At 37.5% G+C, this 16,742-nt stretch overlaps 1 protein-coding gene across 1 annotated transcript; it reads left to right on the top strand.

Annotated features, from left to right (window-relative positions):
• Positions 1–15,496: 15,496 nt before the first annotated feature.
• On the top strand, positions 15,497–16,066 carry LOC107785966 (uncharacterized). Its single transcript, XM_016607399.2, has one exon. It carries the CDS (start codon positions 15,497–15,499, stop codon positions 16,064–16,066), a length of 570 nt encoding a protein of 189 aa, XP_016462885.1.
• Positions 16,067–16,742: the final 676 nt, after the last annotated feature.

The raw sequence follows: 16,742 nt of genomic DNA, 5'->3' as shown, positions 1-16,742 counted from the left end.
GTTATATACTCATTCATACTCATTCATTCGCATATCATATCTCAATCTCTGTTGCATTTTATTGATACATCATATCATCCTTTCTAGGTTGATTTTCATGACATTGTGAGCTTGAGGGACTTGAGAGATTGATGATTGAGTGAGGCCAATGGCCTTTTTATGAGTGATATTTATGGGATCGGAATGCACGCCGTTACAATTATTATTGATCCATGCCATAATTGACTTATTATAGAGCTTAGGCTGAAGGAACCCCTCTGGAGTCTGTACACACCCCCAGTGAGTGTAGGTACCTACTGAGTGCGAGTGCCGAGTGATTGGGAGAATTGAGTGACTATGAGGACTGAGTGACTAGGAGGACCAAGTGAATTAATACTCTGAGAGTATGCATATGGTTTTATCACTGAGTTGCATCGCATTTGACATGCACACTTGACATACAGGCATAGAGATGTATTTTTCTCATGTTGTACGGTATCGCGTCTTTCATGACTTCTAATACACATTGACATGTAGGCATAGAGATGTATTTTCCTCGAGCCATTTGATAATGAAACATCTTGTATGTTGTTCAAAAGTTTTGGGAAAAGTCAAAGTTTTACAAACCTACTAATATTTTGGTGATTTCTGTAAAAGAATTTGGGTTTTCACTAATAAACTTGAAAATCATGCCTATTTTTTCCAGAACTGTGAACGAGTTGAGCATCTTATATCTGAGTATGTTTCTTGTACCATTATTATTATTTTGTTATGAACTGTTGTCGGCTATTGGTGTTGGACACCGACCTCTGTTCCAGCTCGTCACTACTTTTAACCTAAGGTTAGGTTTGTTACTTATTGAGTACATGAGGTCGGTTGTGCTCATACTACACTTCTGCACTTTGCGTGCAGATCTAGATGCCGACGTTGCTGTGTATAACGGAAGCTAGCATTGAAGACGAACATGCGTTCCAGTTACAACTGCCTCTTGTTCATGGTAGCCCTATACTTATGAAAATCTGTTTATCTTTATTCGGACAGATGATGTACTTATTTCATACTAACTTTGTAAACTCTAAATAATAGAAGCTCATAATTTGTACTACCATTCCTTGGGAATTCTTGTATAAAAGCAGTTTTATTATCATTTATTTCTTGAAAAATCTCATTGATTTGGATAGTTGTTAATTGGCTTACCTAGCGGGTCGGGTTAGGTGTCATCACAACTAGTTGGATTTTGGGTCGTAACAAGTTGTATTAGAGCTCTAGGTTCATAGGTTCTACAAGTCATGAGCAAGTGTCTAGTAGAGTCTTGTGGATAGGTATGATGGCGTCCATACCTATCTTCGAGATGCTACAGAGCATTTAGGATAAACTTCCCATCTTTATTTCCTTATCGTGCGACATTGATTCAGCTTGAAGTGTAACTTTTTGAATTCCTTCCACGCATTCGTATGCGCATGTGAGCGCTCGGTATAAGACGACGGCTGGTGATTTCATGGACGAGGTGCGAGATGTGTTTTCTCTCTGCTGATGATGAGCCAGTCTGGAGGAATGGAGGTCGAATTTTGAATGTAGCTTGAACACGATGATTTTAGTGGTGTGAGCATATTCTTTTGGACTTATATGCCTGGTAATGTCCATATGAGTGGTATTTGTGGCTCGATGATTGGTTGGATGGCTATATGATGAGTATAATGTAACTGCAAGAGGTGTTCAGATGGATTAAATATGATGAGAAGAGTTTGCTTGAGATGTAAAAAGGACTATTTGGTGCTTGATTTCTATCATGATTTGATGTATAGTCTCGAGTTATGAGTGTGTTGAAAGGTCTTTTTTGTTGTTTAACTGTAGAACGAGTTAGATTCTCATGTCTTGTTGATGCGTTCAGACTCAGGAAAATTAAGTTATTGCGTAGTAGTTGTGGCTATGAAAGAGTATAAAGAGATGTCAGTTTGAGGCTAAGCAGGTGAGTTATAACACGCGAAGTAATATGCAGATGTGTAATTTTTATGATGTTGTGTGGAGGATTTATTTTCTATAAGTGGGTTATATTTTCATGATCTGAGTTCGGATTGGTTGTAATAGTTTACCTGACCGTCACGAGGATGAATGCAAAGTTTGCAGATGATTTGAGATATTAGAGGGTTTGTGTTATATGAGTTTATGAAGGATTGAGTTTAATTTCGGTGGTGGATCATGTCAGTAATAGAGTAGGGGTATTATGAGTTATTGGCCATATGAGACAAGCATATAGTACCATGAGCATACTTTATATGAGAAGAGTGCTAGAAGGGATTACCCACCTCCAAAGAGGCATTGACGTGATAAATGAGACATAAGCTTAAATAGTACAGGTGGATAGTGGGGAACCATGTATATGATTCTAAGATATAAACATGTTACATAGGCACGTGACATATGAAAGGCATGGCCTGCAGAGTAATGATAAATGTGTAGGTCTCTCGTGGGAGACAAGAAGTTATGAAAGAAGAGTTGATTGAACCCACAATGAGAAGACCCTAGCACTATGAACGTTATAAGAATCCTAGGAATGTGCAAAGTGGTGTTACACTCCAAAAAGGATATTGACATGAGGGAGTTGGATCCCAAGCCTATGTGGCTGAATAAGAGTAGAGAACGTATGAGGTTAATACCATGGTGACTTAAATCTCCCTAATAGTCGAACATATATATGAGGGATAGAGACATGAGACATATGTCCCTGAAGTTGCTAAATTCAAGACTTGTGTCAAAATGTGAATCATGCACCCCAAGTGGGGGAGGAAGGGCCATAGGGAGGCCACTTAAATACAATGAAACAAGAGTAAGACCATGTAGCTATGAATATTTTGTTGAAGATAGGTGTAGTCTAGCAAAGAGATAATGGGTAGCATGATTCTCTGAAAGGATATGCTAATGATAGACCACTAGTACCCCAAAAAGGTGGAAGGTTAAGGAAGGTAAATTCTTCATACATGGCAATGTGAATGACAAGGTCAACGATCCTAGAAACTAAGAGTATGTTTACAAAGGGATTTTATACTTGTTAGGGGGTCAGGAACAATGGAACCCAAGTAAGTAATATAGGTCAAATGTAAAAGGTTGCGAGTTTTTAGAATGAGTTAATCACGGATTTGTGATTTAGCTAAACCTCTAAGGCTTTAAGAAAGACAGAACGAGTGGGAAAGATAAATGTGATATTATAATAACCCAAGAGTGCATCGGTACTTGATGGAGAGTCTCTTAAGAATCTTACAAGCAAGGAAGTGTTAAGTGATACACGGATGAACACACTTTCCCACAGATATCCCAACAAGTGTCGAGAGGCAAGCAGGATAAATTCCCAACTAAGGGAAAAGACCACGTAACGTATGGAAGGGCGCATAGCTATTTAATAACTAGGGAGAATGAGGCGAGCAAAATTGGAAGAAAATCTATGAATTGAGATGGTCATGGTTATCGCAAAATAGTTCGTATCAGAATGGTGGACTCGCCTAGAGCATAAGTGTTAATAGAAGATATAAAGGATCAACTGTAATGCAGCCGACTTGAGTGACGCCGAATATCAACTAAAAGATATAGAGGGAGTTCATGTCTACATAATACATTGGAAAGTGAGACTACTAGTGATGAAGTGGTGGTGTGATAAACACAACAAACCGGACAGAGGGATACTACGAGTTCATGGGAGGAAAAAACGTGTGTGGCACAATAAGGTTGTCAACTATGAATTAAGGGCAAAATGGGATGTGAGTGAATGCTCTAGTCACAGAGGAAATATAGTATCAACATATGTCTAGACCAAAGGGAAAATATTTGAAACAGATTAAGAGAGGATGAACACTTGTTACGAACCAAACATATTTAACATAATAGCTCTTAGGCTGCAATACTAGGAAACACTATTGGCAAATCATCGAGGATGGAATCAGTTGGACTAAGTCCTACACTTATAAGGAAAACAAGAGGTCATCATTGAAGAATTTAGGTGGATCTCAAGTTTCAGAAAAGGCCATGTTCATGCTAAATATAAATGAAGGGTATCGATATGTGTTTTGGGAAGTGTTTAGCAGTAAAGAGGAATCGTGAGAATGTTCACCAGGGAAGTAGAGTGGTTTCTTAAAATCCTATAACACTTATAATGAGGAAAAAGGATGGCTAAGAAAGGTCTGAGCACGATGTTACTTAACATATTGAGGCAGTGCCATGCAGGTTGATGTTATCGGGGTGTGCGCGCAAGCTAGTAGATGTTATTCATGTGAAATAGATGTTTCCATAAGAAAACTGGCCTAGTAATGTCTTTTGTTGAGAAATTTGGAAAAACAAGTTGCAAGTACTAATAAGATTGTAACCGTATCAAGGAAATTTTTGTAGAACTCAATTCCTAGGAGGTCATATGAAAGAGAAATCTAATATAGATGTTCCACTAATGATGAAATATGGCAAGATGATCATTTATACTTCTAGGCAACTCAAGAATCATGAGAAAAACAATCCAACACATGACTTAAGACTTGCGGCTGTGATTTATACATTAAAGTTTGGCATCATTAATTGAATGGGGTCCAGACGGACATATTCATGGACCAAAAGATCCTTCAATATATTTGCAAATATAATAAATTGAATCTATGGTAGAGAAGATGTCATGAGTTACGTAATGATTACGATATCAATATTCTATATCATCCGGGAGAGCTAATGTTGTGGAGGATGCTATTACCCAGAAATCTATGGGTAGCTTAGCACACTTGGAGGCATACCAAAGGCCATTGGCCAAGGAAGTCCACCGATTGGCTAGTTTAGGAGTTCGTCTTGCGGACTCTAGTGAAGGAGGGGTAATTGTGCAAAATATGGTTGAATCATCGCTTGTTCTGAAAGTCAAAGAGAAGCAATACAACGATCCATTGTCGGCACAATTTAAAGAGGGTATTCATAAACATAAGACTATGTCTTTTCTCTTAGCATGAATGATGGTACACTAAGGTACCAATGGCGACTCTGTGTTCCAAATGTGGATGGTCTCCGGGGAAGAATTATGACTGAAGCTCACACTTTTAGGTATTCCGTGCATCCAGGTTCTACAAAAATGTATCATGATCTTAAGGAAGTCTATTGGTGGAATGATATGAAGATGAATGTGGCAGATTTAGTGGCAAGACGTCCAAATTGTCAGCAAGTGAAGGCCGAACACCAAAGCGCCGGTAGGTTGGCACATAACATAGAAATTCCAATGTGGAAGTGGGAAATGATTAATATGGACTTTGTGGTAGGATTACCTCATATCCCTCATAAGTTTGACTCAATTTGGGTGATTGTGTATAGACTCACGAAATCAGCACACTTTTTGCCGATTAAGTCTACCGGCACAGCGGAGCAGTATGCTCAGTTATATATCAAAAAAATAGTCAGGTTGCATGGCACCCTAGTTTCCATCACTTCTGATCGGGGGCACAATTCACTACTAATTTACGGAAGAAATTTCAGAAAGGCTTGGGTACTCAGGTGAATCTTAGTACAGCCTTTCACCTGCAGACTGACGGGCAGGCAGAGCGGACTATTCAGACGCTTGAGGATATGTTGCGTACTTGTGTTCTAGACTTCAAAGATAGTTGGGATGATCATTTACCACTCGTATAATTTTCCTACAACAATAGTTATCATGCTAGTATTCATATGGCACCGTTCGAGTCTTTATACGGAAGGAAATGTAGATCTCCCATTGGGTGGTTCGAAATTGGGGAAGCAGAGTTGATAAGGCCAGACCTCGTACATCATGCTATGTAAAAAGTTAAAATAATTAAGGAGCCGTTGAAGACTGCTCAGAGTCGTCAGAAGTCCTATTTGGATGTTCGTCGTAGAGATTTAGGGTTCAAAGAGGATGATTGGGTATTCTGGAAAGTTTCCCCCATGAAAGGTGTAATGCGATTTGGTAAGAAAGGTAAATTGAGTCTGAGGTATGTTGGACCATACATAATCATTTAGAGGATCAGTGAGGTGGCGTACAAGGCTAAGCTACCGCCTGAAATGTCATTAGTGCACCCGGTGTTTCATGTATCTATGTTGAAAAAAGTAGTTGGAGATCCAACACTCATTGTTCCGGTTGAGAAATTGACTTACGAAGAGATTCTGGTTTCTATTATTGATTGGCAAGTCCAAAAATAGAGAAATAAAAAAATTGCCTCCATGAAAGTGTTATGGCGAAACCAACAGGTTGAAGAGGTTACTTGGGAGACCGAGGAAGAATTGAAGAAAAAGTATCCTTATTTGTTTGAATGACCATGTATTTAAAATTGTGATCTAGAATAAAAAATTATAAGACTTACGTTTTATGAATTTTATATCATGTGAACAATTGGCATTAAGGGTGTTCCTTTCTGGATATATATTGCTTATGAGACCACATTTGGTGTTGTTTTGTATTATGTTACATCGTTGAAATACGTATATGTTGTTAGGATGTGTTTCTGGGGCTCTCTGACAGGTGGATAGGCGTAGTTTCAAGGGAAACTCTAGCGAAATATTTGGAGATTTTGGGAGTTAGTCAAATTTGGGGTTGCTCGAATGTGGTATGAAACAAACTGAGTTGCATAAGATGTTAATGACGGATTTTGACCCTCATTCAAGGACGAATGATCCTAAGCGGAGGAGAATGTAACACCCCAGAAATTTTGAAGTACTTAAGTGTAAAGCCCGGTAAAGTCTGCAAAGAAAATAATGTTTCATGGTGCCAGATTAGGTTTACGTGTTTGAGGATTGTATAGGTTGAACAATGCACCAAAAAGTTTGCAAAATTGGGGTTGAACAATGCACCGGAAAGAAAAAGAATTTTTTTTGCGGAAAAGTGCATTTCTGCGGTCCATTATACGACCGTAGAACCACTCTGCGAACCGCAGAGTGAGGCAGTTAATTGGGTCAGTTGGAAGCAACTATGCGGTCGACTATGCGACCGCATAACTGTTATGCGGTGCATTATGCGACCGCATAACAGTTATGCAGACCGCATAGTGACCGCATACACAAACAGTTCTTTTGGCCATTTTGTAACCAATTATGCGATCGATATGCGGTCCGTATATCGATTATGCGATCGCATACCTTATTCCGGAGCTCCATTTTTGGGTTTTTAAAACCCGACCCTATTTCGTTAAATACACTCTTTGGGCCATTTTTGAGACATAATCTGATATTTTAGAGTGAGAGAGAGTGCCCTAGAGTGAGAAGGTGTTCTTCAATAATTTTTCTTCAATTCTTGCTCAAGTTTTGGAAGATTAAGAAGGGAAGCTCACTAGGTCTTCATCCTAGAGGTAAGATTCTACACCCTAAACCCTAATTTCGAAATTTTCTGAAAATGGGTAACTAGCAAGATAATTTTTGGGCATGAGAGTTGTTTATTTTACATGCATGTGTTATCAAAGGGTGTAGGAAGATTGTTGAGCTAAAAATGGCAAAGATTGGGTTGTGGGATGATGGAATTCTCCACTAAAGGGACCTTGGAACCTTAATGCACACTTAGTGTTTGATAAAATGCTCAAATGAGCATGAACCATGATCACCTTCCTAATTTTGATTCAATTTATTATATTTCTACAGTAGATTGATGTTGCTAAGAATTCCGGAATATTTAGAGTGTAAGGAAGTTCAAGTGAGGTATGTTGGCTAAACTCTTCTCTTTGAATTGAATCCCATGATATTCATGTAAATTATGTAAGTCCCGAGTGATTCATTATGAAACTGGCTATTCCGAGTAAGATTGAGTTGAAAGAAATATGTTCAACAAGCATCCCAAATGCTTTATTCATGTTATGTTACCAATTGAGGATGTGTTAAAATATGGGTTGTGCATTAATAATGTTTCGAATTTTAAGTCAAATTTAAATGAAGGCTATTATGCCAAATTTGTGAAATATCTCTATGTGCCTTAGACTTTAAATTGCTCACATGTGTACTACACACCTTGATTTGAATTGTATTTGTTGTTGATGATGATAATGATGTTTGAAATTAATAAGGTGAGCATGAAATACTGAATATGGCTAACGTGCCAAGAATCATCTTATAATTATGGCCACTAGTGTCAATGAAATGAAAATATGTGAAAGTATTATGAAATGTGATGATTGATATAAAAAGGTTGATGTCTCAAATAAGACAGCCTAGCCGATCGGGTCGTGATCGGACACCATGCCGCACACATGGTGGGTGATTGTGCTGGAAATTGGTAATGATAGTAATTGTGGTTGATGTCTCTAATGAGATGGCCTAGCCGATCAGGTCGTGATCGGACTCCGTACTAAATTTACGGTGGTATTGGTATTGATAGTAATTGTGGTTGATTCTCTAATGAGATAGCCTAGCCGATCGGGTCGTGATTGGACTCCGTGCTAAAAGTACGGTGGCATTGTTATTGTGAACACTTGTATTGCGGACAATGGTATATCGATACTAAAAATCTCCTAATGTGAGATATGGAAATTAATTTGAACACTGTCTTGATCCTAAATCGGGGTTTGATGTTGATTAAGACTTTCATTGATATTATGATAATCTTTTTTGTATTAATTGTCATTCTATTGAGAGTGTGTTTAGTTATACATACTAGTACTATTCAACGGTACTAACGTCCTTTTTGCCGGGGGCGCTGCATCTTTCAATGGATGCAGGTGGTTCTACAGTGGGAGATATTGATCAGTGATAGCAGTGCACCTTCTTCCCAGCTGACTTGGTGAGCCCCACTTCATTCCGGGATCATGAATCTTTTGTACTTGTGTATTCTGTTTGAGGTATAGCCGGGGCCTTGTTGCCGGCATTATCATTGTACTCTTCTTTATCTATAGAGGCTCCGTAGACATAGTGTGGGTTGTGTATTGGTGCTGGGAAAGTCAAAATATATATATTATGTTGTGGTTGTATTACTTGTCTATTTGAGACTTTAAAAATGATGAAACTATTGGAAATAAATTGGTATTGTAGACGCGAATACCTTTTGTCTAATTAAGGAAAATATGCATTATCTCCATTCGTGGATGAGTTTGGGTAGATTGAAATCTAACGGGCTTGCTCGGTCGGGTTTACTCGGTTGAGCGTCGGTCGTGCTCCTCGGAGGTTGGAACGTTTTGGCTAGTTTTATCTAGTTTCGAGCCGTTCGGAGGTTGGAACGCGTGAAATGGCATTTTTGGAGCATCGCTTGGCTTGCCCGACATTGAATTTGGCTTGTTCAAGGTAAGTAACACTTCTAAACTTTGTGCTGATGGTATGGGCCCCTGAATATACGTGTTATGTGTTTGGTATTGAGGTGACACACATGCTAGGTGACGGGCGTGTAGGCGTGCACCGTGTGAATTATGACTCGGTTGTTCTGTGGTACTGTGTAGCTACCTAATCTTGTTTTTATCCATGAGATTTCTACGTGTTAGGGTAATTGAATTTTGATCCATGTTAGAAACCATGTTTAGGCTATATGCTTATTCTGTTGGGACCCACTGAGGTCATATCTGTTGTGGAGTTATTTTCTTAAATTGCAGTTATATACTCAGTCATACTCATTCATTTGCATATCATATCTCAGTCTCTGTTGCTATTTATTGATACATCATATCATCCTATTTGGTTAGATTTTCATGGCATTGTGAGCCCGAGAGACAAGAGAGATTGATGACTGAGTGAGGTCGAGAGCCTGTTTATGAGTGATATTTACGGGATCGGGCTGTACGCCGCAGCAGTTATTATTGATTCATGCCATAATTGGATTATTATAGTGCTTAGGCTGAAAGAGCTCCTTCGGAGTCTGTACACACCTCCAGTTAGCGAAGGTACCTACTGAGTGCGAGTGTCGAGTTATTGGGAGGATTGAGTGGCTGTGAGGACTGAGTGACTGGGAGGACTGAGTGAATTGATACTCTAAGAGTATGTATATGGTTTTATCACTGAGTTGCATCGCATTTGACATGCACACTTGACATACATGCATAGAGATGCATCTTCCTCATGTTGTACGGTATCACGTCATTCATGACTTCTCATACACATTGACATATAAGCGTAGAGATGTATTTTCCTCGCGCTATTTGATAATGAAACATCTTTTCTGTTGTTGAAAAGTTTTGGGAAAAATCACAGTTTTACAAACCTACTCATATTTTGGTGATTTCTGTAAAAACAAATTGGGTTTTCACTAATATACTTGAAAAGCATGCCTATTTTTTCGGAAGTGTGAATGGGTTGAGCATCTTATATCTGAGTATGTTTCCTGTATCATTATTATTATTTTGTTATGAACTGTTGTCGGTTATTGGTGTTGGACCCCGACCTTTGTTCCAGCTCGTCACTACTTTCAACCTAAGGTTAGGTTTATTACTTATTGAGTACATGCGGTCGGTTGTACTCATACTATACTTCTGCACCTTGCGTGCAGATCTGGATGTCGACGTTGCTGTGTATGACGGGAGTTAGCATTGAAGACGTACATGCATTTCAGTTACAACTACCTCTTGTTCATGGTAGCCCTAGGCTTATGAAAATCTGTTTATGTATATTCGGACGGATGATGTACTTATTTCATATTAACTTTGTAATCTCTAAATCTTAGAAGCTAATGATTTGTACTACCAGTCCTTGAGAATTCTTGTATAAAAGTAGTTTTATTATCATTTCTTTCTTGAAAAATCTCATTGATATGGATAGTTGTTAATTGGCTTACCTAGCGGGTTGGGTTAGGTCATCATGACTAGTTGGATTTTGGGTCGTGACACTGCTGCTGCACTATGTTCAATTTTTTTTTTGTTTTCTGGAAACATATGTAAGTAAAGTTAATATCTAGGTGCCAATCTTATTTTATTCGTTCATTTAGTTGTAGTTGAAACCGTAAGGTTGGTAGAGTTATCCGGTAACTGTGCTGATGAAAGGTAGTCGGTACCTGATGCAATAGTCGAGGTGCGCACAAGCTGGCCCGACAACATCGTCATGAAACAGAAAAGAAAGAGAAAGAACAAAATAAAGAAAGGAAATCCGGGGTATTCTTTCCGCGACCTGCCAGGGAGTGATTAGGGCGATCCTCCAGATGTTGTGCACTGATAGACATATGGAGGTCTAAGTTACAATTTTCTGCCATCTTGATTGGTTATGGTTCCACCGAATGCTGCTGATTCGTGGAACTTAATGTAGGATATGGTTCGCATATGGCATTTGGATAGTTTGTCTGGAGCTTCTTAGTGTTGAACTATGGTGTACCTGTTTTGTTTATTTGGCAGTCTCTTTAGCGAGATATTAAGAAAAAGAAATATTAATCTGGAGTCTTGGCATAACCTGTTTTCCAGTTCATAACTATGAATATTTATAGATGGAAAACTATGTGGTTAGCTCTTGCAACCCACACCTCTTGAAAGCTTAGGATCGCAAACGATTAAATGAGGCTGTTGGGATATGTAATGCTCATGCAATCATTTGTTCCTATAACTTCTCTTCTAGAGATGTTCATGTGCTCATCATGTAAAATCATGAATATTACCGAGCTTTTACTCTATTGCAATTGCAGATGTTTAATCACCTTCAGGATTTTGTGGTAGTTAGTTGGATATCGTACTGTCATATGAGGCAGAAGTTACCCCATCGACTGTCATAGAAGAAAGTTTATGGTTAATTTAAAGTAGACCTCATTATCTACACTACCGTCCCGCGTCCCGTCCCACTTAATTTTAAACGGGATGGGCCCATGTTAAACGGGACACGGGATGGGATGGGATGGCCATTTCGTCCCGTTTATCCCGTCCCATTTTGTCCCGTCCCGCCCGTCCCGCCCGTCCCGTCTGTCCCGTTCCGTCCCGTCCCGTCTCGCGTCCCTTTTTTTTTGAATTATAGCCGTTGGATAGCGACTATAATTGCAAAAATAGCTATTCCCAACGGCCAAAAACGGTCATATTTGGCCCCCACCCTCCCAAAACACCCCCTACCCCGCCCAAACTTTTAATATAATCTCTAAATTTATTAAATTATACTTTTGCCCTATTTTCTATTATAAATACCCCATCCTTCTTCATTTTTTCCCACAAAAATAAATCATTCTCTCTCATATCTCTTACATTCTATCTATATTATTCTCTCAATTTTCTCGCAATCAAGTGATAAGTTTCAAGTATTTGGAAAAATTTTGGGAGCAACTTTCAAGCTTCAAATTAATTCGTCAAGTATTTGGAGCAATATTTTGGGCAATTTCTTCAAGTTTTAATATTTAATCACGGTGCACTCGTTCCATCTCTTAATTTTAATATATATTTTTTGCGCATTATTTTAGTGCTTAATTTTTGTGTTTACTTTACGTGTTCTATTTTCGTATTTTATTTGTGTTTTTAATTTTTGTGTTCACTTTTTTAATTTAATTTCGTATTTAAATTATGGCACCTAAAAATGTATTTGGCGTATTTAAAAAAACTAGTAAAGGTGAAAGTAGTAGTAATCCTAATCCTAGCCCTTCTCCTATAATTAGAAAACATATAGATGAAATGGCTCATGTTGATGAAACTTCATTTTTCCAACCCCCGCATGTTATAATATTAATTTCGGAGAACAACTAGATCATGAAACTTTACAAAGACAATTTGGCAATGATATTTTTATTGAGGACGAAGAAAATGAGGATGAAAAAAATGAGGAAGAAGAATTAGATGAAATACCCACTAGTCCCGCAACACAAGCTCCAACTCAGAAGAATGTCAAGCTAACATATATTCTTATGTTAGATCAATGTTTGATAAATATAAATCTATGAAAACAACAGGTGGTGAAACTGCTCCTTCTACTTCTAAGTCTAGAGTAGAAGTTCTATGGGAAGATAGGGATGATATAACAGGTTTTGATTCTTCTATTGATGATGAACTTGATTCTTATCTTAATCAAGGATTGGAAAGTATTAAAGACGAAGAAGGCAACGAACAACTTTTGGCATGGTGGAGGGAGCGTGGGAAGGCTTTTCCAACACTTTCAATAATGGCCCGAAATATCCTTGCTATTCAAGCATCATCAGTAGCATCGGAGAGTGCTTTTAGCGCGGCAAGATTTCAAATCGGAGATCATAGACATTCATTAGCGGAGGACAGCCTAGAGATTTTCGTATTATTCAGAGATTGGATTAATTCAGAAAGAAGAAATCTTGGCTTTGAAAAATTAACCACTAGGGAAGAAGAAGAATACAATGAGATACTTAGCACTGGGAGCGATGACGCCATGGAACTCATGGAACATCAATCAACATTGCCAATTCCAGAACAATGTCCGAGAAAAAATTATAGATAAGTTACAATGAAATTATATAGGAGCTTACAAATATTAGTATGATAATTTGTAATTGGCTACTAAGAGGCCTAGTTCAAACAGAACCCTTCCTAGAAGGTGGCTGCGTAGATTAGGTGCTCTTCAAAAGAATTATATTTGTATGTGAGATTTGAAAGTTCTATTAATAAAATAAAAGGCTCTCAGCGTTGAATTTTTTTTATGAATTGTCTTACACTCTTACTTAGTTACTTAATGGCTTGAAATTATATTAAATAAATTATAACTCTATTATAAATTTATAATTAGTAGAATATTTCATTACAAGTCTTTTGTTTTAATATTTTATAATTCTTTACTTAGTTTTCTAATTTCTATTTAATTTTTAAGTTTATTAAATAAGTCAAAATATTAGATGTTGCAAACTTTAAAAACTTAGTCATTATCAAAATAATATCCGTTGCCAAACTCAATGCTTAAATATTTTTTTTTTAAAACGGCACTTAACGCCCGTGAACCCGTCCGTCCCGTCCCGTCCCATCCCGTTTGTTAGCGGGACGGGATGGGCCTACCGTTCGTCTCGTCCCGTCCCGTCCCATCCCGTTTGTTAGCGGGATGGGATGGGCCTACCGTTTTGTCCTGTCCCGCCACCGTCCCGGCTAAATGTCGTCCCGTCCCGTCCCGTTAATTTTGTCCCGTCCCGTCCCGTCCTGTTGGACAGCCATAATCTACACCGAAAGAATTTGTCTTATTATATACCTTTCTGATGTTTACTCAGAGAGGTAGAAAGTGTGATATCATGCATGAATGTAGTTGGAGGAGTCTTCCTTTAGAAGATTTAAGCTTGATTTACTCGAGCTTAGTAGTTATTGGATGTAAGGTTCTATGTATAACTGACATTTCCATGTTACATGGATAACTTTAGTATCTCATACATTCCGCTTCTCATCTACAATATGATTTTAATAATTTATTTCTCTTTTCTGATAAGAACAATATTTTCATACTAATATTTAAAAGTACCATCTTAATACTAGTTCATAATTAGGGACATACTCGAAATATTCGATCCAATTTTCTCACCAAACTTCCCCATGTCAGGTGTCAGCCTCTCCCCTATGTACGGTTTAGATTTCAACTTAATTAAGGTCCCAACATTTTCTAGAACTCAACAAAAAGAACACTTGTAATATTTATTGGTTTAAAAGACATAAATTCTAGCTAATCTAACAAGTAACAAGTATGCTTCTATTTACAATGATAGAAGCAAAACGCTTGATATGTATATTGATATACTTAATTAAACATTTAGAATGAAATAATGGAAACATGAATTACTCATAGTATATAAAATGAGTAAAAAAACAACTAGAAGAATTTTTAGAATTTACTTAATTACATAATGAAAAATAGTAGTATTACCTAGTAAATAAGATAAAGTGTTACATCGCCACATCTAATGAAATAATTAAAGATCTTTAGTTCTTCAATAATTGGATGGTCTTGCGAGTGTATTTGTTATGTTGTCACAGACTTACTGGAGAAGTGTTTTCTTAGGTGATGCAAATGGAAATATTAGAATAATTTGATATTGTACAAGAGGCAAATACAAATAATTTCATGCATAGATTACCATATCCACAGAGATATATATTGTTTCAGATACCAACCAATTCTTCGTCCCAGAGGTACTATTGGTGTTTTAGGTTCAAAAGCAGGATGAAGGCTAAAGACACGACCAAAGAGCAGATAGTGCCTTTTTTTGCCATTTTATTTTAGTTTTTCTTAATTATCATAATATATTATTAAAATAATTTTTATTCACCTAAGAGACTGAAAATCATCACCTGAAACAAGAAATCGACAAGATGTTAATCACACTTTTTGTGATGGAATTGCACTAATCCATACTTTCAAGAAATTAATTGATTCAATATTACGGGGATAATCACCTGTCTCAAGTAATGACCAAACTTAATCTTTTTACGCCCTACAATATATATTCCTAATACATGGTACAGATATAAATAATTCATCGAAATATTGTACAACCACAGTTGTAAAAATGGGACCCGTGTACACTCCTACATTCTTCATATAAAAGAAAATATTGGAGTACAAGATTGAAGTAGTTGAACTAAAACTTTTCCCCAAAATACAAACAACCCCAAAACATTCCACACCAAACAAAAACCACCCAAATAATACTTCTTTCATAGTCTTATTTACAAACACCATAGCTAGACAAACCATGGCTCTTCCTTCTCTTTCTCCACAAGATGATTTTAGCTTTCCAACAATCACCGATACACCACCATGTTTCATTGAATCACCACCTTTATGGAGGACAACATCCATTTCCTCCGGTCGCCTCGAAAAAAAACCTAGAAATGATCATATTACATCTACAAAGAAAGAAGTTGATCATGAAGAAAAATTTGACATGTCTCCATTAATATCCAACTATATTAACCAAAGAAGGAGTTTCTCATACATAGAAGGTGCTGCTGCAATGAAGAGAATGATTGAAGATGAACAAAGTCATAATCATAAAGAGGAAGTAGAACAGGAAGAGGAGAAGATGGATATGTTATGGGAGAATTTCAATGAAGAATCCAACCAAATTATGACAAGGTGTTGTGAGAAAGATACAAAGAAGGGTCTAATTTCCCCGGGAAGAATGGTGGAATTCAAATGTGGTCAAGCTTTGAGTCTGTCCAAAGCCAGTAAAAGGCAAAGCTTAGTGGTTCTCATCAAAGTCTTGAGAAAGGTGTTCTTGCTTCATGCTTCTCCAACTTCATTCAAGAAAGTTAAACTTTAATTTGATCATTTCTTTGCACCTCTCTCTTCCTTTTGTTGCGCATAATTTTATTGAGTTTTCTTGTATTTCTTCCATTCAATGAAACCCTACTTTCCACCTTCCTCCCCACCCGTGGCGGCCCCAAAAATTCTAACTTGAAAAATTGAAAGGAAAAAAAGAAGCAAGAGTGCCACACTTGAGATTCAATATATTTGCTTTTATCCTAATATTTGCATAGTATATTGCCAGATAAAAGAGATTCGATTGAACTCTCTTCGTACCAAGTAACTCTGCCACTGCCTCATCCAGTGGCAGAGCTAGTGTGTTGGCTATGGATTCGGCTGAGTCCCGAATAACTTAAAAGGATTAAAATATCAAACCCATAAGCTTCACATTATGACTGCGCCTCCTCTGATCAAATTGACCTCATCCACTGCCACCCTTAAAGAAAGAATGTGAAGGTGTGTAAGGGGTTAGGTATTTAGACACAATCCGCAAGTATTACTAATATATCGTGGTTTAGTACATAATTGGCGCATGCAAGTATTGTGACAAAGGTGGTTTGCAATGCTTACGTTAGTCAAAACATAATTTTCATTTCGTTAAATCTGGAAATTTTCATTTTCTACGGAATCTATGATACAAGAAAATGCTTGTATAAAAAAGGAAAGATTTGTGTTTTTATAAGTTGGGAAAA

Source organism: Nicotiana tabacum, chromosome 12, assembly GCF_000715075.1.
Source record: "Nicotiana tabacum cultivar K326 chromosome 12, ASM71507v2, whole genome shotgun sequence".
Classification (NCBI taxonomy): domain Eukaryota; kingdom Viridiplantae; phylum Streptophyta; class Magnoliopsida; order Solanales; family Solanaceae; genus Nicotiana; species Nicotiana tabacum.
This window is presented reverse-complemented; position numbering and strand designations above follow the sequence as displayed.

Bases quoted from the DNA above. Each gene is read 5' to 3' on its own strand.
- LOC107785966 (XM_016607399.2), top strand. From the start codon at position 15,497: ATGGCTCTTCCTTCTCTTTCTCCACAAGATGATTTTAGCTTTCCAACA.